We start from the raw sequence: 27,341 nt of genomic DNA, 5'->3' as shown, positions 1-27,341 counted from the left end.
TTGCAATGACAAGAGCGAGCTTACGCCTTGTTACCTCGCCCTCTCAGGTGAGCATATCTCGAGCAGCGTTGATTCCATAGAGTGAGCTTTCATACTTTCCAACTTGGGAAACTTTTGTACAAACCTTCTCCGAGTATCCTCCTATTAAAGCTCTTGTGGTGTGGAGCTTTCTCGCCAAAGCGGTGCAGCTGGGTTGCCGTCCTTGCACAAAGCCGAGGGTGCTAGCTGTCGTGTCTCTGTATGAGATCGAAGGTGTCAGAATGTTGAAGACTGTTGAGATTCCCTAGAACTAGTAGTGAGCTCCAATAGAGGCATGTCGTACTTGTTCGCATAGTCCCTTTACTTCTCGGCGGTCAACTAGGTCGTTGGGAATCCTCCTTCGTGCTGTGCAAAGACAGCCAGAGATGGCGCAGGATCCCTATCTAGTCATCTCTGAGATCGATCCTCATTCCTATTGATAGCTCATCCCTCCAATGTAACGGAACACCCCCATATCGTACTGTCTACACGGCGATTGAGAAGCGCAGAATAAATTGAACGTTTGGCGCAAGCCGTCGACGAGCACCCTTGAATTCGTGGACCATATAATCAGTAGGCTTGCATCTGACAGCATCTGCGATTTGAGTGGACAGGATCTGGCTTTCGTCTGACACAAGAATGACGGGATAATCAGCGATAACATGGTAGGTCGCATTGCTGCGGCAATCGATAGACAGGGTAAAGGCTTAATTAGAGGCGTCATTGAACCGCCAGACGTGCAAGGTCGCCGACATGCATCCCGGAAAGTAAAATTAGAATTGACGCCACCCGTCGAGTGTGTCTCCAGAAGACATTAGAGGGTAGACCGCGCGAGGCTGCATGCGCTGGTGAGAGCGAGGCACTTTGGAAGGTGGGTGGAGATGTCCCTTGGTACCTAGGTAGCTAACGCGGGAGTAGGCGCGCTAGTGGACGAAACAAGCCTAGCCTCTGTTTTCTTCCCGTGTATCCAGATGTCGGGTGCAGGTGGCTTCGATCGAGCCTTCCAATTACCATCACATCACGCCCACCCTACAGCTTCACCCGTATAATTTGAAATGTCCGGAGCGGAGAGTAACCCGAGGAAGCGGAAAGCCGAGCCCCGCGAGCGGCACGACGGCGGCGACAAACGAGCTAAGGTGAGTTCTTTTCTTCGTACCACTGTCAAAACTCCTCCCGTACTTGCATTCTTGGCTTCCCAGTTCCATTTTCGTCATGCAGCTGCAGTGAGATTCATCAGGCTGATCCGAGACATCAGAGTAAAAGAAACTGGGATATGCCCCGCAGGGACGGCAGTCAGTCTCGAACTATCAAACCCGGTGATGCGGGCATATGGGCAACATGCGCTATGAAGAAGGAAGCAAAATCTGTCTCTGATCTGCGGGATCTATTCCAAGAGGTTAGCGATATCTTGATGCTGCACCATCCGCGAGCGACAGTGCTGGTGATGCTGATTCATGATAGTACGCTACTACCCTGCACGGCGCCGCCGGTTCCAATGGGACGGCTGCAGAAGACAGCCCTGACTCGGAAGGAGGTGATATCGAAGCTGAGATCCAGAAAGAGCTCGCCGATATTCGTAAGCCGACTACGAAACCCTTGTTCACATCTCTCAAACTCGACACCCAGTGCTGTGAGGATAGCCAATCACACTTCCGACCGCTCGGGCTGACCCAAGAAAGTGATATTTTTTAGGACATGCTCACCTCTCGAACCTGTCTCCTTCGTACATAAGATCTGTCAAGATATTGCAGATGGCGCTCAGCCGAAAAACTTACGCTATGTCAAGCGACTAACACCAATTACTGCGACCGACAAAGCCACGCCACAGGGTCTTGAGGCTGTTGCGAAACAAGTCCTTGCGCCTCACTTCCATGGATCAGATCAAGCGGGGAAAAAAGTGAGCATTAGCTTCTTCTATCAGATGATGTAGTGTCGTCGTGCAAAGATCTCCGCTAACGTGTGGTTACCCAAGTTTGCGATACGCCCATCGATCCGCAACAATAAGGAGTTTTTGAGAGATGGCGTCATCAATACAATCGCAGCTGCAGTTGGTCCTGGGCACAAGGTCGACCTGAAAAACTACGATCTTCTCATTCTCGTGGAAATTTACAAGGTATAGTCATACCCCACGTGGTGATCACACGTCTCACATGCACCGCATAATGAGATCTTGACAGCTGCTTACATCCGACAGAATGTCTTAGGTATGAGTGTGGTCGGTCCTGACTTCGAGCAGCTCAAACGTTTCAACATCGAGGAGCTTCGTCAGCCGTTGCACTCTGTCAAACCTCAGGTCGATGATCAGTCAGGGAACATCGAGAATGGACGTGTCTGAGAAGGAGACGAGTGGAATCGGTGCGTGGGGCAGCCGTCGTGGTGCTAGAACGCCTCGCGCAGCAATTTCCACAAACTGAAAAAATCTCCGATCGGGACCACCGTGGCTTGCATACGTTTGCTCTTGGGATGAGGCAAACGTCTAGTGGATCATCGGAGTGAGCACAGTAGCCACCTACTCATCGACCTGACATCCGGCGTGTTGCTACTACTCGTCTCCGAACTGCCGGGTGCATACTGCGTGCGGGCTTACATAGCCGCCACAGCAATGGCCCACAGGCGTGGGATGTGTGGAAGTAGTTGACTAGCTACGTAAAACATTGGGCCGGGCGAGTTGAGGGCCCGTACAGACATGACACTGCGTTAATCACAGCGTTATTTTTTGCACTGTCAAACCTACATCCAATCGTCTCTCAGATTCCTAAGGATATGCTATCGAAAGATGTCGGTCAATGGTATCCTTCAGCCGTCTGTCGGCAGAACCAATCATAATTCGCGATACGCGATATCCTCATCGGGTGCCTAGCCACTTGTGGGTATCCTTGACGAACGCTGAGAGCGCCAATCTGAACGCCTCACGCGTCCTTCTCCGCCTCTACATCCGCCTTCGCTAAACAATTCGCTTAGAATATGCCGCTTACTTACCAGTTCCGTACGCGCATGATAGACTTTTGCTTTTCGGCTGAGCAGTGCTTCGGCGAGAGGATAGTCGATATGGCTCGGGGACTGGTTGGGACTTTCAGATGTGCTACTAAGTGTCGACTGTCATGCGATTCGGTATGGCCGAACCAAGGAGATGGCTTCATCAATTGAGATCTATCAAAGTCGGTCTTGCTCGGGCTGGCGTTGCTATGCTTTTGTTTCCGACATTCGTCGGGACATTTTTGCGTTCAGATCGAGCATCCATGATTCTATGAGAAAAGAGCTGGCCTTGACTTTGTTTGCGCAATCGTCAAAACATTCTTAATGCATAGCGATGTCCTCGACATGCAGCATTCAGTCAGCTCCAGGCCTCCACTTTCGAATCACGCTAAGCTCCCCGCCGGAATCTAGGACGTCGCTGCTCGGCCCTTCATAATGCATCTTCCCCCACTGGATGTTGCAATCTTTCCCCTCACCAGTATGAGCCGTGGAACGTACGCTCTAAAGCCCGTTCGGCCCTCTTCGGCCACTTCGTCTTCATCTTCGTCTTCATCAGCATCTTCGCGGACTGCTATCACAACAGTCGACTTTCCCAGCATACAAAGAGTCATCAGAGCAGTCTTTCGGTCCTCAAGAATCAATGTTCAGCAAATTGAAGTCCAGCAAGGGTGCATACACCAGGTTTATCTCGCAAGACTTCAAGATGGCAGCTGTTTGATACTCAAATGCCCACCAGCTTATAACATCCGACTCCTCCGGCATGAGAAGCACTTCCTGGAGACAGAACGCAAAGCACTCGAGACATTGCACGAGTATACACAAGTACCTGTGCCCCAAATCATCAAATATGATAGCCATGGTGGGCCGCTTGGTGCACCATTTCTTATGATGAGCCACATGCCTGGTCGCAAGCTCTCGGAAATCGCGCCATACATCTCGACCAGCGAGAGAAACTCCATCGACCACACACTAGGCACACATGTCCGCGCTCTTACTGCGCTATCTGCCACCCAATTTGGTATGACACACCGTGTCTTCGTCAAAAAGGGCAGCAATTCCTGGCGCGAGGCTTTCTTTGCTCTCCTCGAAGCCGCACTACGCGATGCTGAGGATATGCTTGTTAACGCACACTCCGAAATTATACGTTTCTGGGTTGGCAAACACGCACACTGCCTGGAAGAAGTTACCGAACCGCGCCTTGTAGCGCTCAATCTCTGCGACCCGGAGAACGTGCTCATCGACGAACGTACCAAGCAGGTCATAGGTCTTGTCGGATTTTCGAACGTCATCTGGGGCGACCCTCTCATGAGCGGCGGTATCGCGGATGGCAATGAAGCGTTCTTCGCCGGCTTGGGAGATTACCCTGTGAAGACCGGGGGCGCGAGGGTCAGGATGCTGATGTAAGTACCAAGTGCGGGTAATTAGAAGGCCGCAATGCTGATAGTAATAGGTACAAGACTTACCGGGCCACGGTGCGGATCGTCGCACACCATTACCGGCCGCATGACGGCATTGATGAGCTCGGTGCGAGACGAGAGCTGAGCTGTGCACTCAACGACCTCGCAGCTATCTGAATCGTACTAGCGAGACAGCTAAATCCTACGAGCGAGCTCTCGTAGCGCCTTGCTACAAGCGAACCGAGTGCCGAGCAACACATTGTGCTATAAGAATGAAGTTCCGAGCGGAAGGGTATCGTGTTTTTGGGTCTCAAGTGTTGGAATTCAAGGCGTAAGGCGTTCGGGTTCTGTACTATGAAACATTGAGTATAGTGAGAAAAACGCTCGCTGTTCACGCATGACCATCGGTTAATCGCGTGCGGCTAAGTGTAGCGGGCGGTGTAACGATGTTGCTGTACCGCTTAGATCGGATGCGAAAGGGCGCGCAAAACTGAGTTCCACGGCATAGAGTCGAGCATGGTGTAAGCTTACATTATCTGATATTCCCCTCTCCCGTTTGCAATCTTCAGGACACTGTCGTCCAAGTAGTTGAGTACATGTATTTTCAGTCGTCAAAGAAGCTGGTGGCCAAAACGAGTGATAGAAATTTGAAAGAAAGCGGATGCAAATACCGTCTTGACTTCATCGTACACTTTGGCAAATGATGCGAATGTGCAGCAACCAGGGTAAGCGAACGTTGCGATCCGAAGCAACATCCTGGCGCTGTAAGTCGCCCAATCTGAAGACACATGGATACGCGAGGAATATACCATTCGCACATCAAACCCACAGATTTCGAAGCGGACGTGGCTGATGTTCCGCCCTCTACGTTGATTTGTCTTTGTCGACACGTTAGCCACGTATCCAAGTACCTACGTACCTAAGGTTCTGCACATGCTATGAATCGGCTACCCTTGCGAGGGCGCCTGAGCCCACCACATGCCCGAATGCTCCTTCTCGCTCACCCCTGTTTCTGATAACACGGGTATAATGGGTAGACTGTAGAAAGGCACCCACCAATCACTCGCGTGCAGACTCGCTTGATGGCGCTGCATTGGGAGTAGCGTTCGAGAGGGGTAGGCGAAGATAGACGACGCGTTGCGGACCGATGTTCTTCGGAGTCGTAAGTTGCTGGAATCTCGCTACGCATGTAAGTGACGGGCGGCAGCGGCCTGGCGTAGACAACGGGGTAGGGGAAAGGCTGTAGGTAAGGCAGGGGTACCGAGGTATTTGAGTCGACAGGTAGTCGCACGCGGTGCACCTTGAACAGTGACTCTTGAGATATAAAAACACCTTCGACAACCGGCTAGAAATTGGACTGAATGAAACGTCATCGGTCTTTTCCATCTTGAAGATGCGCCTCCACGAATATTCTCGAACCATAACTCTTGCTCAAATTTCTGGTAAAGAGAAACTTGAAAGGTACCTAGGCATGCCTGCCTAGGCAGACACTGCTCATCCCATCTATTGAGACGTCATTATTTCAGATATACAACACGCTTGTCTACATCGCGTCCTTCTCCCTCTCAGCTTTAGCGAGAGTCTAGCTTAGTAGGCATTGGATCTTGTCCAGGTGGCCAAACCTCCAGCTACAATGTGTCTGGCTTCAACACCAGAACTTAATTTTTTTTTTCGCACATGTAGAGAAGATAAACGGGGTAATTGTTTCATGCTACAGCGCCTTCAGATTAATCACGTACCTAGGTATGGTTGGATCGATTTTGTCCCTATCACAATCGCGACGCTACGCCCGATACAGTTAGTTGGCCCCCACGTGAAGAACGGGAGCTCCCACCCGTGAGGGGAACGGAAGACGCGACGGAAGGTTCGGGGCAGGCTTTCACTTCATATGACAATCGCGCGTCTACCTGCATTCTTTTACCTGGCGTTTCGACCGGTTCTCTGTCATGCGCAACGGGGATCCCAGATCCTGCCGCCCATTCGAAGGTTTTACGGAAGATCCCTCCACCGCGGCGCGTGCTTAACGCTGAAGTATTGGCGCGAACCGCTGCAACAATCCCAATGTCCACCCGGGCGCTTAGCCAACTATGTTATTGCACGATAGCCTCAAGAACTCTGCGCATCCGCTATGTCGGTACCGGATTAAGTATGAAAGTGGAATCAGCGGTGCTGTGCCGCAATCTATCTGCGCGGACGATCGATGCAGGTACAGCTTGAACAGCAGACGAAGATGGCTTAAGTAGCCTCTATGTATGCGCTTCTCTGTGCGATAACCTTGGATACAGCCACCGAGTCGCTGTAAGTTTTCTTTTGGGCCAACCCCGCTTGAGCGCACTTGGAGCATCTGTCGTTATGGATCGAACATTAGGAGGTCATGTGCCTTCAGTCCAAGCGGACTCGTCTGCTCAGTCTACGACAGATACCATGACTTTGGGCACAGGTTAGTAATCAATTACCTCTGAAGATCTAGGCGGCTAACAAACTTGCCAGCACAAGCTCCAACGTATCGGAAAGGGAGCTGGCTGCCATTTACCTTTAGATGGTATTCTCTATTGATCCCGATAAGTGCCACCGCCATCCTGGGCATAACAATATCGCTACTTGTTTGGTACTCGCAACACCACTACGGACTCGGTGCCGATGACGGATCTTCTGCAGTACTGTTCGGATGGCGCTTCACACCAACTCTGCTAGCAGTGCTGTACACACAATCCACGGTTATCCTATTTGAAGATGCCAAGAGAACGGAGCCGTTCGCTCGATTAGCTCGAGCACCTTCAGAAGGCGCCAGTGCCTACGGTACATTACTCCAAACGCCCAGGGCCTGGTGGGCTATCTTACTGGATATCGTCCTCAAGCGCAAGTCGGTCGGTAAAACCAGTTGGTGTCTCATCTGCACGGCTGTAATCAATGTGGTGGCCCTTCTCGCTATATCTCCTTTGTCATCCGCCCTTCTTACATCCGAAGAGATTGTAATCACCAAAGCGCTTGACATCAGCAGAAGCGTTCCCAGGATTGGTCTCCAACTGCCCATTGTTGCCAGTAGAGAAACCTATTTCAGAACTACGTCTGCGCTGATGAGGAATCTCTCTACTTCAGCATGGATAAAAGATACTTCTATCACCTTTCCGAATTGGCCGTCTACAGATACAGCACAACTCGGCCCCGATCTGGTATCAAGCTTCAACTCCTGGACGGCAGAGACAACGACAATACATGCGAACCTAGGTTGTCGGGACATGACGCTAGAAAGCGCTGATCTTGTGCCGATGAAATACAAAGAGTACGATATCATGGGTCACGGGCCATACAAGGGCGTAGAACCCATGGTAGTCTTTGCTTTAGCATCGGACGACGGTTGCAGACACGAAATAACCGTTCACCCTGCGGCTAATCTGGCACTGCGTGGAGGCTTGACATGGTCAAACACTTCTACTTTCTATATTGAGGATGAGCTGCTGCCCCTCGGTAGAATGCCGTTTCCCAGTAACGTCTCCTCGACCAGTCCGTATGCGCGCCACTATGCCTCTCCAGAATGTGCAGACCGGGATATCATCATTCTCAACACCCCGTGGACCAAGCCCGTCAGGTTGGAGCTGAGTGAAGCGGCAGGGACAGGACTTGAGCTCAACAGGACCTATGAACGCTCGCCTGACTTTCGCATGAAGGCATTGCTTTGCAAATCTCAGTATTCTATGGAAACACACAACACTACTACTTCAATAGGCCAAGGCAAAGAGCCGAACATTACGTCCATAGAGTCGGACCATATTCAGCCCGTGTCAATCACGAAAGATATGATAGACATCCCTAAGTTTGAAGAGATGGCACTACAAGACACTTGGAAATACTATTTTAACGCCGAAAGCATAGCGACTGATGCGGACCGTGCTCTGGGCGGCCAGCTTGGCCCTTACTCCGATCCGAACATGACGACCAACGCTCCAGAGTTCTTTGGGCTTGGTCCGCTGCTTGGCGCTCTCTATGCATTCAACGTTACCGAAATGTTGAACGACAGGGAGTTTATTTCCCGCGCAGAAAGAGTCAAAGGAAGATTCTTCACGGAGTGTCTTCGCGAGGCCTTGAACGACCCCGACGTAACACGCGTCGAAGTTACAAAAGGGAAGGCAACAGTGGTCGAAAATAGAATCATGGTACTCCAAGAGATCGGAATCGCTTTGGCTACCCTCTTCTTGGTCTCCTTCTTGCTACTCATCATGGTATTTTGGGTCTCACGACTATCATTTCGGCCGCTCGACCTCAGCATGGACCCCGGCAGTACCCTTGGACATGCTATGTTAGTTCAGTCGCATCCGACACAATCATCAACATTTCGAGAAGGTCATCGTATAGCGCATCACGATTTCCGCCAAAGAATAAGGAATGACACATTTTACATGCGGGATGGTGCTATACATACTGCAAGCAGTGATTGCCTCGCAAGCACATGTAAGTCAGCAATGCCATGTAATCGAAGCTGTGAGCTGATAAATGTCTTCAATAGCTCCCACAACCACTAAATCTTCAAGCTTTTGGCAGCCGTTGGTCATCCGACTTCGTATGCTGTTTGCTCTTTCAAGCTTTCTTATCCTGATCCTGGTTGCGGTGTTAGTACTGAACGCTTTCTCTGCGAGATCTCGACTTTCTCAGCTTGCATTCGTTTACGAAGCCGATGTTTCTAAGTTGGGCTTGAGCTTCTCCACTTTTGCTCCTATATCTATCGCACCCACAGTTGTCAGTATTGTGATCGGCTTGTGGTGGGATCAATTGGATTCAACATTCAGAATCCTCCAACCCTATTTTGCGATGTCGCAACGGCCAACACCCATCACCAATGGAGCGGGTCTTACGTACCGTTCCAAAACCTGGGCTGGTGCGGCTATCAAAGCCGCCCGCAACAAGCATTGGATGCTGTTCCTAGTCGCTACTGGAAGCGTTCTCTGCCAAATTCGTAAGATTATCATGATCGATGGTCTTCTAGCTTGCTGACTTCAATTTGCCAGTCACCGTTTCGATTTCCGCGCTCTTCGAACGACAAGCTGCGAACGTATCTCATCGAGCGATTCTCGAGAGGACGCTGGAACCTCGAGAGATACCCATTATAACTACGGTGAAGACCTACGAACAACGAATGGGTGCAGCTATTCCGGGTCTGCCTCCATTTGAAGTACTCAACGATCTTCTGCTGAATCCGCCTAAAAATTGGCTTCCCGGCGCTGCCATTCAGCTATCACTCAATGGCACTAAGCCTTCTTGGACTCAAGATGGTTGGAGTTTCATACCCTTCAATCTTACCAGTATTTCCCAAGTGGATGCCAAAGAAACGATAACGTTTCCGAATAACGTAACAATCACAACATCTGCTCTACGAGCTCGGCTAGAATGCGAGCAAGTACCCGAAGTAGCGAACACATCGACATGGCTCATTCATCCCGATGAAATTGATTCCCAGGTCACACCGACGGATCTGGAGGGCCTGGGAAATTACTATTCCTTCAATCATACGATGTTTGGCGGCAGCCCGTCAAACACTTCAGCATTTGGCACCAGCGCTATGCTGTCGTGTTGCTCAAACGGAACCAAAGACGATCCGGACTCAGCAGTGATAGGATACTGGTCCCCAGTAAATGTCGAAGAGTTTCCAAACGCAGACAGTCAGTGGCCGGTTCCATTTGTTACGAAATGGATCGTTGGTAAGCCTGTAACAGTACCAGGCAGAGACGAGAACCAAGGACCAATGCTGCTTTTCAAAGATGTACCCGATTTACAAGCCGCTTGTTGCATGCCGATAGTGGAGACGTCAGATGCCAAAGTGGTCGTGGACGTGGAAACGGGCATGGTCCAATCCTATGAGATCATCAGCCCTGTCGGCCCTGCAAAATCAGCATGGTCCGAAGTGTTTGTCCGACACGCGCCGACCCATGGCAACGCAACGCAGCAATACGACAAAAAATACCGAGGACCGTTGAACGTCACCACGAGTTATGGGGTCTTATTCATGGGATCCATGTTCAAGGCCGCTGACCCGAATCTTGGGCCAGAAGGGACATTATTCATGGAATCTCTTCGCGACAATGCGTTCATCATGCGCGACGCTGAAACCGGCATGAACATGGACCTGATGACATACAGCATGTATAGCCTCGCCAACAAGGATCCGCAGGCTTTGCTCGACTACGCAACACTTGTCACACACGCAAACCATACCTTCCAAACTTTCTTCCAGCACTTCATCAGCAATGGTCTATCTCTAGAGCAAGGCGGTTGGGGGTACCAAAAGATCGGCGACAACAGTACACATGCGTTAGGAGAGCCAGTGACATTGGATGGCAGGGTTCTTCCGCGACGCAAGTACGCAAGTCTCCACACCAATCGAACAGTTGAGGCACTGGTATCCCACCGAACCCAGGTTCTTCATATGAATGCAATCGCTACGTATCTGTCGGTGGCAATAATCATCTGGCTTATAGGCACTACAGCCGTAGTCAGTTCTCTACAGAGAAGATGCACGAGTCCCTTGCTTCGAGACGTGCAACTCATCGCCGACGTACTTGTACTTGTCGCAGGGAGCGATCATCTTTCGCGATTGGTAGAAGAACGAGGTGTAGCACTAAAGAACGCGAATGACGTCAAAACCATGCTAGGGTGGTTCAAAGACAGAAACGGAGAGGTGCGTTGGGGTATTGAGGTTGTTGGGGGCAGAGATGCAGCAGAGTGGGTAGACGCCCCAAAGACCGGTTGGCATGCGCAGGATGGTTCGAGGCGGGGTTGGATTCCATGGAGAAAAGCGCAATCGTAGTATTAGAGAGGAATCGTTCTTTTTTTTTACAACTAAGCTATGGTAGAGGCAACAAACGTGGACACCGAGCCCTAGGGAAGGTAGCGCTAGATAGTCAAGAGGTATGTGTCTGCCGAGATGCCGTGTACTTCGCATGTCCGTAGGCCCGTCCCAGTCTTCGAAAGAACTGTGCAATCAGGACCAAGCGGGTGCCTTAAAGGCACCGATGGCGACCGTCGAAAGCCGTGTCGACAATCCAGAATGCTCTGGTCCACTAAGCCGGAGTTTTCTTGTACTCCAGCAACTTTGCCATTAGTCCAACCGCAGGAATAGCGAACTAGGACGGTCAAGGTGGCCCGATGGCGTCTGCGCGAGTCGTATCGAGTTGCATCTCATCGATGTGGACCATGGCATGACTACACAGCGGGGACTTTGCGTTCATGTGGACAGAGGAGTGGAGAAGCGTGACGCTGTGGAGCAGAGTAATCAACATGGAATTGTTCTAGAAGGTCGACTACTGCATAACGATGCAAAAACCTGGTGCAAATTCTGCTGAGCTTGTGCGCGATGACAGAGGAGTGAGCATGTTGTATGGCTGGACATAAGGTGGCGCGAGCATGGCTATCCAGAAGTCGGTTCGCACTTGACGCGGGGCAGTGGTTAGCCCACAATGAGATCCAAACGCTGGGGTGATTGACGGCTCTCCAACGGTCGTCTTGGTGCTGCATGCTGCAAGGCACCAACAGTGTTGGGCGAACTAAAAGTTGTTCCAATGGCCAAGGAGTGACGCAATAAACATCGACTCACAGTTCGCGGACAGCGCACCTGAACGCCTAGATGCCGAAAGCCTTGGAAGTGGTAAGAGTGCTGATAGCACGTAGAATGCAACCATGGCTCGAAACGAGGCTAGGGCTATGTGGAATGACCGGCTTTAGTCGCGCCGCTGTCAGTCACGGCAATGATCAAGGTGCGAGACAAGCGCCACGTTGTGGGAGCGCTGCACGGTGGTTCTTAAGACGAGAATTGGTTTTGCGAACACGTTTGCTCGGCACCGATGACCACAAGATCCTACGATACAAAAGCTCGATGGAAATAACGCTCAGAACAGGCTCTGGCCTGCGTGATACTACAGCGGGACGTAAGGTGATCGCATGGTCAAAACGCGCCAGGAGGCGGCGCAGTCGAATAAGCATGCAACAATGTTTCAAGACTTTGACTTCACATCACGACTCAGCTTGAAACTGGTCTTGCTCGGCTGCTGCGACACCAAAAGTAAACAACTCCACCGAGCAATCTGCGCCAATGCTTGTGGGCATGCTGTGCCAAGATCAAGGTAATGATTAGTTTCACGCAATTTAGATACGCGTGTAGACAGATCACATGCGATAAAGCTGAATCGATCAGAGAGCAAGTACAAGATGAGAGCGAATTAATCTATTATCAGGCTAGGAACAGGATCGGCAAGCCAGGACGTCTGCGCATACAACCCCACGCCCGTGTTAAACAGAAAAGGAAACAAATGTCCTTGACGAAGCGAATGACTGAAACAAGTATAGCCCGCCAAGGGGCATGGATTCCCGAATGGTATCCGATGTCGTGACTTCGTAAGAAAGAACGTGCAACCAAAAAGCACAGGCGCCAACGTCCAAAATAGCCAAGTACCGCACCCATGGTGTCGTTTAGGAAGTTTGAAAGGTGAGAGGTGAGAGCAAAGATGGCGAGATCAAGCAGACAGGTGCGCGTCGAGAACGTAGTGAAGAAATGAATAGATTGGGCCTGCGACGCTGTCTACCTCTGGCATTACTCGAGTGATATCAACTCTGATCTCCTCTTCCTGATCTCCCCTGGGTATAATGCGAAATTGGTATCCTGAATTATTGACTGGTAGAATGTAGAACCAAGTAATCCTTAGGCACCAATGCCACAGTAAACAAGTATTCGAGTGGCTTATGCGTGGAAAGGCTGGTGACGACGGGCATGGTCGTGAGCGTGAGCGTGCCTCTTTGCGTTGACATACTCGACCGCGGTGACGTAGACAGTCTTGGTAAGCTTGTGGTAAGGCTTGGGGTCCTGCTTCTCGGGCGCAGGTGTGACAGCGGCAGCAGCCACTTCGATGTCGGCAGTGTAGGAGTCTTCGTAGGAAGCAGAAGAGGAAGTAGGCTTGGCAGCGGAGTACTCTGCCAGCTTGCTGGAGCTGGTGGAAGGCTCTGCAGAAGACTCAGGCTCGCTAGGAGACGAGCCGTAGTCGCCAGAGGGCGCCTCTCCACCGCACATGTAGAAGTCCACGCTTTGGTCGAGGTGGCAGGTCTTGGTCTGAACGTCGTCGGGAAGGACGTAAGAAACCTGGTCGCAAGAAGCCTCATCGTGGCAAGCCAGGATAGGACAGAAGGTGTTGGAAGAAGAGGCGATGTTTATTCCGTCCTGGCTACCGGCCTTGAGGTAGTATCCATCCTTCCTTGCAGGGCAGTCGCCACCAAGACAATCGACATATGAAACATCGAGGAAGTTGTATTGGAAGTTGGGCTTAGAAGTTTCCAGATAGTACTCCAACTGGGTAATGTCGACGCCTTTGCATTCTTTCGTCTTCGAGATCTTAATGGACACACCAACGTCGTCCTTGGGAGGAGTGTAGTTCTCATTGTAGATCTCGCCAGTCTTCAACGTGACCATGCCATCTTCGGGGCAGCCATCACCCTTATAAACAGACCAAAGGTGAACGTCGTAGTCGCAACGGTTGATGACGCGTGCGTAGGGCTTGGCGGTGTCGCATTCCTTGTTCAGATTAACAGCGCTTCTGAGGTTGGTCGCGGAAGTGGTCGCAACCATGGCCGAGGCCGCCGAAAGGAGGGTAATGAGCTGCATTATCGTCGAGTTGGACCGGTATAGTACTTGGCGCAAAGGTGAAGACTGGAAAGAAGCGATCGAAAGAATGTCGGCTGAACACCTAAAAGAGTGAAGTTATTCAGCGAATGAACGTGGGTGACGAAGTCTTTCCTGAGCGGTAGAGAAGGAGTTTGGGACCTGGGGGATGCGCAAGTAAATAAGATGGCTGCATCCTAGTCCACGCAGCCCAGGCCCACTTCGAAGCCCGTCCGCCATGGAACTAATCGTCGCCACGGCGTGGACTTGTTTGGGACGGAGCCAAACGTCGTGGCTAGTCCGGAGAACAGGCACGGGCAGCATGCTAGCCGCGATCAGATAGGTTCTCGACAAGATGGGCAAGGGGCGATCCAATCGGACGAGTGCGGTGCCTGATCGTCAGGGCAATGGTCGTAACTTTGGCCATCTCATGTCGGGTAAAGTACGAAAGCAGAGTAAATAACAACAGGGATGTCGCCGATCGGCATTGTCTTCCTTCTGGCCAGCATTGGTTGCAGAGATTTCCGACTGGGAATGAAGCAACTTCCTGGGCGCGTGTTACTCTGCTTACAACAAAGATGCGAAGTTGTTATTTGGCTGCACCAATGAAGCTGGACGCCTCTCCTTCTTCGCAGCATAGAACTTGTGAGCCTCAGGTTGGTGGTGCAGAAACCCGAGATGAGTCCGCTTGGCGAGCCTGGCCATTGTCTTAAGCGATCCCCTTCGCAAGGCTCGAATAGGGGCTGTGTCCAGGCCTCGTCACCTCTTCCAGAGCACGATCACCTACGACGAGCTGTTGGATCGTTGGTTCACAGTCAGACATGCTGCGAGGACAAGTCGTAAGACAGCTGTCACGATTCCGTTGGGCCCGTCCATTTGCGCCATCCTTGTGATGATGACCGGTTGAGCATGTGTAGCAGGAACATGCATCGACAAGTGCGAGGTCCAGGCCGGTGCGCTGTCGCAATGTTGCAGAAAGCCGGTAGTTCGAACCATTTAGCAAGGGCTCCTTTCCACATTTAATTTCCCACACTCGCCAACCGGAAATCTCCCATGACGGCCAGCGTAGGATGAGATCAATTCCGCCACAAGTGCCAGCTCTCTGTTCTTTGTTGCGCTTGTTTGCGGTCACCCCAAGCAAATACAGTCGCTGACTTGGCTGGCTTGGAGGTGCAGCGTAGCGCAGTGAAGCGTGCGACGGATGTCGTAGCACCATAACTGGACCATCTCAGCGACGCGATTCATGTGCAGAGCAATCTGCCAGCGAGTCGTCCCTGGTTGTGCGCCAGTTGTGCATCTTGTCGAGAAGCGTTCCAGATCACAGACACTTTGGTTGAGCGGAATCTGGGCACGAGCGAATCTTTAGTGGGGCTCTCCTGGCCACCACGTGACACAAACACCTGTCAAACGCCGCTCTTCGGTCATGAGATGTCTCTATCACCTTGGGAGTTTGCTTACCAGACAAACTGAAGACCTCGAAAGGCTGATAGTGTTATTATTGGAGGCTGGCGCATACTTCCTGGATGGATTCTGCAACAAGCCATCCGACCTGCATCGTCTCTGGGCTTTGCATCCACTCGAAAGTCTCTACAGTACAGTCTCAGTCATGGTGGTTCACACGGACGCGCAGCAAGTCACATCGTCCTCTCGTTTCTCGATTTTATGCCGCGCAACCCAAGGTGAACCGCTCGCATGCTGAAAACTATGCGGGCGATGTCTTAGCGACTGCCATGTGAAGCACGACCTACGAAGAAGCTCGTTGTTATTAACGCCCAGGGCTAAACCAAATTTGGCGTAGGGCATGGGCGTCAAAAGAAACTAGCTCCTTCGTATATCACGACGTCGGAATAAGAACCAGACCTGTGCTATACGACTTGCACCTACACGGGTTGGCACACGTGGAGCTAAATACTTTCTTTGGTCTCGACGCGTGTCTTGCCCGACCATGCCAGATGCGAGGAGTAACGTTCCGCAGCCTACTCGAGCCGCTGTGCAACACCGCTACTAAGCTTGCCGAATTGACAATGTATAGAGCCCTCGCAATACGTCTTCTCTGGCGGCGGGCATCTTCGCATCTGCATGATGCGAGGTGCACGCAGGATTCACTCTTCATGATGTAGCCGTCTACGCTTTTCTCGGCACGTTTGATACTACATCTTCTCGGGAAGATAGACGTACTACAATAGTGTATTAGTAGCAATACTAATACGCAAATCGGAGCACACCATCCGCGCAAGTGTGGTTGATCTGAAGAGGGCTAGCTTTCTGGCATTAAGTCGAAGGCTTTCGATACGGGAGTTGCTTTCCCGTGAGCCTGGTCACTGACACTCATCCTCGATCCGTCACCCGGCCCAGATCCAATGCCACGGGATCGCAGTAATGCGGGCGCTGTATCCGCTCGTGCTCAGCTGTTCAAGCAACGATGTCTCCAACATGCCGTGGCACTACATCGACCGGTCTGCTGACATGCTTCCGGGTCCGTTCAGCGACGCCAACCAGATCTCACCAACTGTCAGATATCGACTGCACTAAACGTATGTTGCGTTGTTGCCTGCCAGGCTGGTATTATTTTCTCGCGTCAGTCGAGGTTGATGACTGCGAGATCTCACTGTAAGACATCGGTTTCATCCCCATTCAAGGAGGCTTTGGCTAATTATCTTGGTCACAACAAAGGCTCTTCAGACGCAAAGAGTCTGGGCCATTTTGCATCACCATAAGAAGCTGACGCATGTCCAGGTTGTGTAAAGGACATGACTGCAGATGTTTAAGCAGACCATATGCTCACCCATTTTGAAACAAGAGAAGTAAGTACTTATCGTCCAAAGCAGGTCGTTTTCTCTTCGTTGTCTGAATCCTTATCTTGTTCCTATGTCTCCGCGGAACGGGTGAAAAGGGCGGCAGTATGCCAGCGCAATCTCATAACTCTACTTTCAAGGGGTGGTGTATTTGATCACTAGTAGAGGTTCCTACCCTTCAACTCTTGCTGGGTGGAGATGTGATGCTCGAGCAAGAGCGGTAGTCTCTACCGCCATTGATGATGGGAGGCGGCCTTGATAGCATCCTGCAACTTCTGCGCTTGGCTCCAGACACATATATGTGGTTCTCATCCTCACGTATTACTTTGCGTATCGCGACCCAGCGGTGCGGCTCAAGAACTCACTTGGTGCGTCGAACGGTGAGCTGCATACACCTGGAGGTACGCGCCAGCTCCTTACTGGATGGAATAACCGGTAACAATGGCAAATCAGCCGGCGCTGCCAGCCGTGATATCCAATTGGAAAACGAGTTGGGCCGCAATAACCAGCGTACAGATTCGCGGCAGTTTGAAGGACCACACTACTATAATGATAGGTACGCCCGAAGCGCATGGTCGAGAACCCGATTGTAGTGAAAGAGATCTTCCGGAGACAACGCACGTATACAAACCTTGCGCTGTGCATGGTGTTGGATTGGAGCAGCCTGGATTTCACATCTTCAACCGATCTTGGAACTGATCACAACAGCCGCGACCCAGTTCTGGTCATCCACCGGTCATCGCTGATATAAACCAATGATTTCGGCTGCTGGCGGAGCAAGGATAAGACGAGCTCTTTCTATGGTACCCTATGCATGTTTCCTCCATGCACGCAATTGCACATCCCATTGCATCACTCCGCTCTATCTGCAGCGGTTCTGGGATCGATGATGATGATCCTAGGTATGCGCTGTGTCCAGGCTTTTTTGCATTCCATGGTCGTTGATCGCATAGAGTTGCTTTCAAGAACTGGCTATGATGGCTTCCAGCATCCTGGAGCAGTAATTACGTGATGAACTCACGTGCACGCTTAACTTGCTGACACGCTTCCAAGGCTGCGTGCGTTGACCCTGTCACAGCCCGCACCATAACCGTGCCACGCACGTGAACGAACGTTTGATGCAGGCTCATGCCTGACGCAGCTGCACGGGACCGATGCCACATGCATACGACGCATCCCACGTGCAGTCATCTTGCTCACGACCGTTGGCCTGGCCGAAAATCTTGTTAACGGGTGTGTCTAGTGTAGGGGGGCGTACCGGCATTCGGTGCGCACGGGAGCGTCCAAGGGTGGGTCGAACGGCCACGGCCCGTGATCAGTAGGCTTTAGGTACGGTCTTCGAGGTTTTGCCATGAAATACAAGGCTTTTGAGAAAAGTTGACATTTGCTTCCTGATCCGTTGTTGCGTGCGCCGGCTGTATGCGATGCAACATGGTTGGTGACTTGTCGATAACCCATGTCATCACGGAATTTAGGAAATACGAATCGAGATTGGAAGACAAGCTCTAGATCCTAAGCATGTACAAGGCCCGTTGCGGGTAGAGGTTCAGTCCCTTGAGGCAAATGCGTTATCTCAGTAGGCCAAACATGAGGCGCCCTCCGTGGGATGTCTTTCGCTTAGAAATAATGTGGCAGCTTTCCCCCACTTGTGGCGGGCAACGGTAGAGTTTGAGGGTGTGTGGTTCCCGCGATAGTCGAGTCCGACACTGAAGTGTCAAGGTTCCGGTAACACCATACCATATCTGCCGGATTAAGCGTAAGCCGCCACTGCCGCCAGCCAACGAGAGAATTGCCATCTGAGTCATGCTGCTGGTTTTCGGCATACCGAAAAATGACCCTTTCTAGAATCGGCATTGCTATCCAGTGAAGTTGAAGGAAGGCATATCGGCGTGCGGCTTAAATACCAGCTCGTGCCGTGTGGGTGTACAGCCGACCATTATCCCGCGTCGAGGCGAACCACTGTTTTGGGCCACTACATGACTATCAACCACTCGGTACGATTACTTCGGTAGGATACTGGAAGTTCATTTGGGGACGACGATTGGAGATCGGAAGATCTCTACCATGAGAAAGGAAGCTCGCTTTTGATTAACGGGTATATGGATCGAACCAACATGCAAGATTACCACGAGTCGCTTCCTGCACCGGAAGAGGTTACCAGAAGCAATGAGCGGTGTGACTCGCAGTATCAGAAAAGAAATGCGAAAGTCTGGGAGCTGCAGAAGGGTAACGCGCGTGGAAGGACATAGTACATTAGACACGAAACTTGACCGTCTTTCGACTCCTCCACCTGAACAGCTGTGATTGAAATGAGTCTGCTGTTCCCTTATACCTCTACCAAGCGCCAAACTCCAAAGGATCAAATAAAACAAAAGCTCATGCGTGGACTCCCACAGTAAGGATGGTTGATGAAAGGGCGTAAACCACATAACAAGCGCTAATGTTGAGCCCAAATGAGACGTTTCCTGCTCTCGTATGTGCTGGCCTCGATCACGAATGTACTAGCGCGACGAATGGCTGGATGGACAGGTGGTCGGGTAGTAACGGGGTATATGTCGACCAACGTGGCCAGCGGGTGGCGCGATGATGTGTGCCGAATTTCAGGCGTCCTCTGCTTTCTTCCCATTGATGGCTTTGAGCTCGACATCGCTGCCATCGCGTTAGCATTCCGCTTTGCAGCCTGTGCACTGATCCCTCGATAACAAGGTGAAAGGAACAGCATGTGAGCTGTGCGCTGTGTGGAGGAACAACACACACACTTGTAACACATAAATGAGGCGTCGCAAGCGCGCTGTAGTGTCCCAAATGACGAAGAAAATGAAGTTGGGCACCTACAAGATCAATTTGGCATTGGCCGGGATGTGTCCAGGAAAGCCACTGTTGTCCACATGGTCAGCACTTGCACCTCATGGTCTGATCAGATCTTCGAAGTCCAAAGATGCGGCGATGCCAATAGGCTGCAGACATTCGTGTTGTACAAGATTGGCGGTTGCTGCGGCATGGACGTCCAGGAGCGCGGGAGATTCGAAGAAGCATGGCTCAAACGATCTTCGGAACGTCGTCAGCCGTACTAAGTCTTGGCTCCGTCGGGCGTTCGTGTTCACGGTGGCGTGTGTACTTCCAAGGTTCGGTAACGTCCCGTCTTACTTGTTCCCGTCCCGACCATGGAATGTGCAAATTGCAAAGTCGAACTTACCGAGTGCCATATGCATAATCACTGCATCGCACGTATCATTAGTATAGTACACTCACGCGGAAGGATACGTCGTGGGGATTACGTACGATGTTATGATTAAAGTCGCCTTCTCTCCCAGCGTCATTGGAGAAGCCTCTGCGGAGCCTAAAATGCCCTCATCCCAGCCTGTGCATAAGCTTTAGCCAAATGTGCATTCAGAATTGTAGAATGCATATGCACCAAGCGAAGAGCGGGTTGGGTTGGGCATACCTTTGATGACCCGGCCGGCACCGATGGGAGTGATCAGGTCACCGCGACCTACGGAAGTATCGAATCTAAAGAACGATCAATACGGCGCTCTATTCGATGTCCAAGGCATGACTGCTGCCGGTTCGCTTACTGTCCGCCTTTGTGGTCCGGGGCATCATCGTCAAATAGCCATCCTGTCATTATTGTTAGATGTTGATCTCTGGTGAGGAATTGAGTAGCTAATCTCACCAGTGTATTCCATAGACACCTCGTCATGCTTCTTCGGGAAGTCTATGCCATTGCCAGGTCTGATCACGAGCTTTTCAACGCCCATATTGAAGGGAACGAGCATGGATAGCGTCTAGGGCGGGTTTGAAAAAGGTGAAGCTTGAAGCTTGAAGCAGGTGGCAGGTAGTGTATGTAGAGTATCCACTTCCTTTGGTACTGATTAAAGATAGCGTGTCGTTTTGAAAATCCGAAATCTGCAAAGATGGGGAAGTACGTTAGAAAGTGGGTGGACCCTAGAGTTTAATAGTGGTGCCGATGTGTAGGACCAGGAGTAGGAAGCTCCGTAGATGCTCTGACTGGAGCTCAGACTTTCATGGCTTTTACTTTGACCAAAAGCATACCAGGGTTTTGCCGCGAAGCTGTGCAACAGATTGGTCTGTTCAGATGCGTCAAGCATACTTTTTAGCCTCTTCGCATACGCACACGTTCCACCTCTTTGGCTCCAAGGTAATTGCGGGCTACGTATGGTACGACCCACAGCCGTCGGAACGTGTCTCCCGGGGAATCCTGCCCGAAGCTCAGGCCGTTTTGAAATGTCAGAAGTAAGGTTGGTCTAGCCCTTCCAAACCATTCTTCATCTGCAGCATCCCAGCTGACACGCGATGGGGGATCCACAATTGACATGGTGGAAGGTTGTACCCGTACTAAAGTTTCCCGCGACTACCGAGCGGCCTGCCAACTTCGATACGGATCTTTGTTTTGTGATAACACGGGTATAATCATGTCCGATAGTGGCTTAGCTCTCTTATCGACGGTAATAGGATGACACAAGGGTTGATTTGTAGCCGCTTTAATGGAAAGGAAGCAGGGCGGTGGCGCGCAAGAGAGTGCGGTCAAGCTTGAAGTGCGGTGACGGTCACCACGATCATGAGCCATCTAGCACCGATGTGCGCATGGCGCTGGCGCCAGAACCTTAACCTCGTCCAAGGAAGCGGAAGGCGCAAATAAGCCGGCCGTGGCCCCTACCTCATTTGGAGTCGCACGATGGAAGCAAAAAGGAAAAGCGCCTCTGACGCAGCAATATTCGGTCTTGTCGAATAACACACAGCCGCCGCATTCCTCCATGACAAAGGGCGATGCGTAAACTTTGGTACCGCAATGCATAAGGACCTGCATGACCTAGCTTTTACGCTGCTTGTGTAGGGCGCAAAAGTATCTCCTTGTAGGATCCTCTTCCAGCTCCGTGGAGGCAGGTGGCGGTCATACAGATTTGAATATGGATATGGACAGGGGTGACGTGCATACGCAACACCGTTCTCGAAAAGCAATGTTCGGTCCTTCATGGTAGATGTACCCCGCGGTTTCAAATTTCCAATCACTAATCGGCATTCTGCTCTTCCACACCTAATCGTCTCCTTCATGCTACCGCTATATCCGCATCCTTAATATACGACCAGGAGACTATCGTACCTCGTAGTTTTCACTTCCCCTGCGTCTCACGCCGGCCCAAGAACCTAGCTGTGTTTCTGCTTTCGAGTCTGTTATAGTTTGCCAATCACAGACGCGTCGGATACACACCCGGCTGCCGTACGGAGCTAGACCCACCCGAAGAACAACCGTATTTCGAGCGGTTCGTCGAGATAACCATATGCGGAACTGCTGGCTATCGTGCTTCTCGCGGCAAACGAATAATTCATTTGAACTAGAGGGACAAAGCACAAGCACAAGGGGTGCGGGGCTAAAGAGTAAATCCGATGGCCATTACACGTGGTCTTTCAACCGTGCTCCAGCCATCCCTTCTCAGATCGCGAGCCCTGTGCGCTGAGTCGGGAGCCCAACAGCGTGGTCTGGGAGCATCGTACGCTTTGCATTGGCTAGATAGAGTGCGCTTGCAGCGGCAGCTGAGTCGTGGAGAAGAGGAGCCCCCACGCATCTGGAGTGCAGTATCGTGATAGACAGCATGAGCCACAGTCGACTAGTGATGTGGACTCGCAAGTTGCATGTCACCGAACCGTCGGATGCGTTCGCTTCTATTAAATATCCGAAGGCCATGGGCACTGCATGTAGGCACCCTACCAACCGTTGACAGAAGGTGCTTGATAGTGTGGCCCCGGCATTCGGGCCCGAAACTCTCCTTGCTGAGAGTTTCAGTGGCGCTTCTAACTACCGAAGGGCTATCCATCGCGAAGAGTATATCACCCTATCTTGGCCCAGAAGGGTAATTGCGCCAGGTCGGTTACAGCAATGCTAGAGAAGCCCGCGTTGGGGAAGCGGCTGTCTTTGCGCTCACCGGCCCGGTCAGCAAAATGTATCCGGTCTATCCCTGCCTTCTGTACGAAAGCCAATAGTCGCGCATAGTTTGTACCTATCTGGTCAATCCCATGACTGTCATCAGACATGACGAAACCACCTCCCATGCTTAAGAACATCTATGACATAGGTTAGTAAGTTGACGCCGAGACCGGGCATATGGCGGTGTGACTGACCTGACATATGGGCAAGCACGGATACGGCTCGGCCAAACCTTTCCGCAGCCCTGATGAGTTCAACTCCAGTAGAGCACCATAAGAGGCTACGTATTCCAGATTGCGCTTGATCTTTTCCCAAACACCAGTCATGCCCTTGAAATCGGCATCGCGATGATCGCTAAGTAGGCGAATGAGATCGAAGTGCCCGACCACTGGCGGTCGCAGCTCTTGAAGCATTTCGTATTGAGAGTCGAAGTAATCCTCAAAGAGCCGCTCGTCTGTCCCGCCTGCCTCCTCTCGAGCTTGTTCGTACATAGCGCGGTCGTAGTCGATGGGTATGGTGTGCGTATGGTGGACAGAGCCCATGAAGAAGTCAAAAGTGCACTTGTCGAGGATGCTTTGGATGAGTTGCAGTGTAGATGGACGAATCCATTCCGTCTCGAAACCGATGAGGATCTGGATCTGGTCTGAGTACGCGTCTCTAACTCTGTGGGCTTCGACGATAAAGGCGTCGAACAGTTTCGCGAGGCTCTCTGCGGTGTGCGATTCGGATTCTTCGGGGTAGAAGTCTTCGAGAGGTCTAGGTATATGCTCCGTCAGCGCAAAGGTATGGAAACCTTTGGCTATCGCTGCCTGGATAACTTCCTCGAGTGTGTTTTGCGCATGTCCGCAGAACTGGCCAGAGTGGCTGTGATGCGAGTACGGCATTTTCGAGTAGCCGGCACACGTTCGATCTGGTACAGTGTAGATGTGTAGCGTTGTGCAGCAGATGGGCAGCACAGACTGCGAAAGTCTGTAGTAAATTGACAACGAGGAGCAATACCCCGTCAACTGGTGAAGTCGCGAAACTGTGAACTGTGTAATGACTGTAAGAGTCAGCTGTACGTTTAAAAAGATGGTCGCGCAGAGGATTCTGCGAGCTTTGTATCGGTTCTTTCCAAAATTTGGGTCATGTCATCCATCCATGGTTCCATCCGTTGAGCCTCGGAACTGTGCCTAAGCGGGCCTAGTTCACCACCGTTCTGAACCAACCGTAGACGCACACCTCAGCCTTGAAGGCCAATTGAACCCAACGCGAAGTAAGCTATCATTTTTCCAACACTCGATACAAGGGCAGTTTTGGATAGCTCAAGTCTGCCGCACAGTATATCCCACACATCATCCAAATCTATAGCCATCAAGAACGATCCCACTACCATCAACGACCCTAAAGGCCATCAATATAGCTCAACATGGCGAATACCCAGCTCCCCATCACATCACAAACCTCACCCACAATCTACTTCGGCTACGGTTCCAACCTCTGGCTCCACCAAATGAGCACCCGCTGCCCAACATCCAAATACCTAGGCGTCGCCCGCCTGCCTAACTACCATTGGATCATCAACGACCGCGGCTACGCGAACGTCGTCGAATCCCCCAAGCAAAACTCGACCTCCAAGTCTTCTTACTCTGACGTCGTATTCGGACTGGTCTACTCTCTCTTGCCAGAAGACGAAAAGAGACTAGATAAAAACGAGGGCGTACCGGTCGCATACACAAAAGAGATGCTCACGTGCGATTTCTGGCCTTCAGACACAGAGCACAAGGTTGATACTAGCAAGCATCCGGAGGAAAAAGAGTCTATGCTCGTTTATATTGATCGGAATCGTGTTACGCCGGATAAGCCGCGGGACGAGTATGTTTACAGGATGAATCAGGGGATCGCTAATGCAGTCAAGTTGGGGGTACCAGAGGGGTATGTGAGAGACGTGATGAGGCAGTACATTCCGGCTGAAGAGGATGAGGAGGGGAAGGAGGGGGAAAGGGAGAAGATGGCGGAGTTTGCCAGAGGGCAGGCGGCAGAGTTTAGGGATGAGAGTGGTGTGATGCAATGACATGTCGGTTTGGTCATCACGTCACACGCCAGGTATAGAATAGAGAAGGTATTGAATGAGTTAACAGACTAGACCACCCGAACATGAAGCAAGACATGCATCACGCGACGATACACAATGCAACGAAGCTCATGGCAACCCATGTCCAAGCAATGAAGCGGCATCAAGCTAATCACTGCCTTGGACCTCTTCTGTCGCTCGGGCTTGTGCGTCAGAGTCGTCCTACAACTCCTCACGGGCCCTGCGGTAGCTGGCCTATGAATGCAATGCATCAGTTGGGTCCTCTACAAAGAAGTCTAGTAGTCGGAAGACTGATGTCTACGCACCTCCTGTTCCACCTGCAGCTGCTCGACGACGGGAGCCAGCTCGGACAAGATGTCGTAGGCCTTCTTGTGGTATTCGAGTTGGGCGGCGATGAGTTCGGCGAGGTTGCGGAGTGGCTCGGGGGTGTCGAGGACCTAGTCGGAGGTTAGCGGGGGTCCCAGCACAAGGTGGTGTAGGGTGAGGGGTATGGTCGTACATTCTTCATGACGCCGACAGCTTCCTCAGTCTGACCGACGAACTCGTCCTCGGCCTGCTCGATCTTGGCTCTGGCGTCTTCGCTGATGTCGTCGTCCATGACGTCTTTCTTGGGAGCCTGGCCCGGCAGGGAGAAGGCAGGGCCCTTGGCATTGGCCTTGGTGGCATCGAGGCTCAACCTGGAGTTCTCGACGGCCTTGCGCGCACGTGTGGCGAACTGGATGTTGGTGTTGAGCGTGGTGCTCCAGCCGGCCAGGAAGCGGCTCTGGATCTGGGCGTCCTGGGCCAATCGCGCCTCACCGACCTTCTCGCTGGCGATGGCGTACTTCTCGAGCGCCGTGGCCAGGGGGTCCTCGCTCGAGCTTGTTTGCTCCGACGTGAGCATGTGCGAGGCGTTGAGGGCGGCGCGGGCAACGGCATGGCTGAACGTCTTGGGCTGGGGCTTCGCGGAGGGGGGAGCAGTGAGGGCTGCCTGGGCCTCAGCGGGCGACGTGGCGCTGGAGAGCAGGTTGACCTTCTCCGAGACGGTGCGGCCCAGGTCGTTGAAGGACTCGCGGATGTTGGCTGGGTAGTCGTAGGCTTCGTTGGCGTATTGCGAGCTAGACAGTCAGACCAGGCACAGCGACGGGAATCGGGTGTCGTACGTGACCTGCAGCATCGTCGTGTGCACCTTCTTCAGCGCATCCACGCGCTTCTCCAGCTCGATGTAGTCCGGGGGGAGTTGGGTCTGCCATGTCCGTGTCAGCACTGCGCCGGCGACGCTCACAGGGCCGGCCGTACCTTGTCCTCGACATTGCCGACCTGCTCCTTGACATACTGCTGCGTCCTGGCAGCCCACGGTGTGAAGGAGGCGCTGCAAAAGCAATGTCAGCATATCGCGGGCTTCCACCTAGCAGTCGCTGCGGGACCAGGCATACGAGATGTTCTTTCCAAACGCCGAGATCTTGCCGAGGTTATCCATGGTGGGTGGTTCGTGTGGTAGCTGTCACGGGCTTGTCTGTGTCTCGTGGCGGGGCGTCGTGGTAGTGGTCGAGGTGCGCTCTCCTCTGCCGACTTTCATGTGTTCCGCTGCCCGCTGTCAGGGTCGCGCCTTATCCCTGCAACGCTAGCTAGGCCCGTTTCGATCATCTCCAACGCTCCACATGCACACTCAACAGCGCTTCAACAAGCATCTCATCGCCTTCGTTCATCCATTCTAGAGCGGTTCTAGGGTTTGCAACTTCTTCAAAAATTCAATCCTTTGCAGGCACGCCGAAATTGCACCAACGAGGCACGTGCAGAGCAACTCGAGATTTGCATCGCATTCACAGCCATCACATGCCAATTTGTCAGACCTGATCTCCAACCACATCAGTGGTATCCTATTCTTTGGTTCTAGTATCACAAAAGCCGCATAGAACAGCCATGCGCTGTTGTGATCGCATGTGTGCCTTGCCTGCCTTGTCTCCATCCTCGTGCCTCACATCGAGTCCACATAACAGTTGCGTCCCCTCATCTCTCGTGAATAAGCTTTCCATCGAGTGCATCTTGTCAAACTCTACTCCCCTGAATCTCCATCGATAGGGCTATGGAAACCCAATCTATATGCGACGTCGGATCTGACATGCGGTCCAGCAGCTGACAGACGTCACACCACATGACATGCCGTGTCTGTTCTGTCGCTCATTTCTTCCTCTTTGGCTACAGCCCACTTCGCTCTCTGTGGCCCAAGATGCAATGTTGTATGTCACGGCAGCACTGCCTCCAGGCAAGCCAAACCTCTTCTGTCCTCAACCTAGCACGAAACCGCCTCTCGGAAGGCCATCTCGGCGATCGACGCTCGTCCTACAGGGCTGATAGAGCGTTTCCGACAGACACACTCTATTGCAATGCATCCAGCCGTCATCTAGGGCAACGTGGGCGTAGGCACTACCGACGTGGCATTGCATCTGACCGACACAACAATTTACGTCTTATCGCAGCCGTGCTGAGGGATTCGAATACTTCTTGCGCCCAAAACATT

General features: G+C 52.0%; 7 protein-coding genes across 7 annotated transcripts; 4 read left to right on the top strand and 3 right to left on the bottom strand.

Annotated features, from left to right (window-relative positions):
- Nucleotides 1-1,073: 1,073 nt before the first annotated feature.
- On the top strand, nucleotides 1,074-2,353 carry J4E86_009810 (uncharacterized protein; the record flags this gene model as incomplete). Its single annotated transcript, XM_051450311.1, has 6 exons — nucleotides 1,074-1,154; nucleotides 1,274-1,414; nucleotides 1,480-1,648; nucleotides 1,698-1,915; nucleotides 1,991-2,131; nucleotides 2,213-2,353. 6 exons carry the CDS (start codon nucleotides 1,074-1,076, stop codon nucleotides 2,351-2,353), a joined length of 891 nt encoding a protein of 296 aa, XP_051298699.1.
- Nucleotides 2,354-3,474: 1,121 nt separating this feature from the next.
- On the top strand, nucleotides 3,475-4,568 carry J4E86_009809 (uncharacterized protein; the record flags this gene model as incomplete). The annotated part of the gene is made up of 3 exons (XM_051450310.1): nucleotides 3,475-3,488; nucleotides 3,705-4,394; nucleotides 4,445-4,568. The coding sequence occupies 3 exons, from the start codon at nucleotides 3,475-3,477 to the stop codon at nucleotides 4,566-4,568; spliced, it is 828 nt and encodes a 275-aa protein (XP_051298698.1).
- Nucleotides 4,569-6,815: 2,247 nt separating this feature from the next.
- On the top strand, nucleotides 6,816-10,813 carry J4E86_009808 (uncharacterized protein; the record flags this gene model as incomplete). Its single annotated transcript, XM_051450309.1, has 5 exons — nucleotides 6,816-6,831; nucleotides 6,882-8,688; nucleotides 9,176-9,342; nucleotides 9,395-10,742; nucleotides 10,801-10,813. The coding sequence occupies 5 exons, from the start codon at nucleotides 6,816-6,818 to the stop codon at nucleotides 10,811-10,813; spliced, it is 3,351 nt and encodes a 1,116-aa protein (XP_051298697.1).
- Nucleotides 10,814-13,116: 2,303 nt separating this feature from the next.
- On the bottom strand, nucleotides 13,117-14,031 carry J4E86_009807 (uncharacterized protein; the record flags this gene model as incomplete). The annotated part of the gene is made up of 1 exon (XM_051450308.1): nucleotides 13,117-14,031. One exon carries the CDS (start codon nucleotides 14,029-14,031, stop codon nucleotides 13,117-13,119), a length of 915 nt encoding a protein of 304 aa, XP_051298696.1.
- A 5,698-nt stretch (nucleotides 14,032-19,729) lies between these two features.
- J4E86_009806 (uncharacterized protein) lies at nucleotides 19,730-20,581 on the bottom strand (the record flags this gene model as incomplete). The annotated part of the gene is made up of 4 exons (XM_051450307.1): nucleotides 19,730-19,871; nucleotides 20,106-20,184; nucleotides 20,269-20,316; nucleotides 20,497-20,581. 4 exons carry the CDS (start codon nucleotides 20,579-20,581, stop codon nucleotides 19,730-19,732), a joined length of 354 nt encoding a protein of 117 aa, XP_051298695.1.
- A 2,089-nt stretch (nucleotides 20,582-22,670) lies between these two features.
- Nucleotides 22,671-23,651, bottom strand: J4E86_009805 (uncharacterized protein; the record flags this gene model as incomplete). The annotated part of the gene is made up of 2 exons (XM_051450306.1): nucleotides 22,671-22,904; nucleotides 22,962-23,651. 2 exons carry the CDS (start codon nucleotides 23,649-23,651, stop codon nucleotides 22,671-22,673), a joined length of 924 nt encoding a protein of 307 aa, XP_051298694.1.
- Nucleotides 23,652-24,175: 524 nt separating this feature from the next.
- J4E86_009804 (uncharacterized protein) lies at nucleotides 24,176-24,820 on the top strand (the record flags this gene model as incomplete). Its single annotated transcript, XM_051450305.1, has 1 exon — nucleotides 24,176-24,820. The coding sequence occupies one exon, from the start codon at nucleotides 24,176-24,178 to the stop codon at nucleotides 24,818-24,820; it is 645 nt and encodes a 214-aa protein (XP_051298693.1).
- Between the last annotated feature and the right edge of the window lie 2,521 nt (nucleotides 24,821-27,341).

This window comes from Alternaria arbusti, assembly GCF_024043155.1.
Source record: "Alternaria arbusti strain BMP 1465 chromosome Unknown scaffold_18, whole genome shotgun sequence".
NCBI lineage: Eukaryota > Fungi > Ascomycota > Dothideomycetes > Pleosporales > Pleosporaceae > Alternaria > Alternaria arbusti.
Note: the sequence above shows the minus strand (reverse complement) of the source record. Positions and strands in the feature narration are given on the sequence as shown.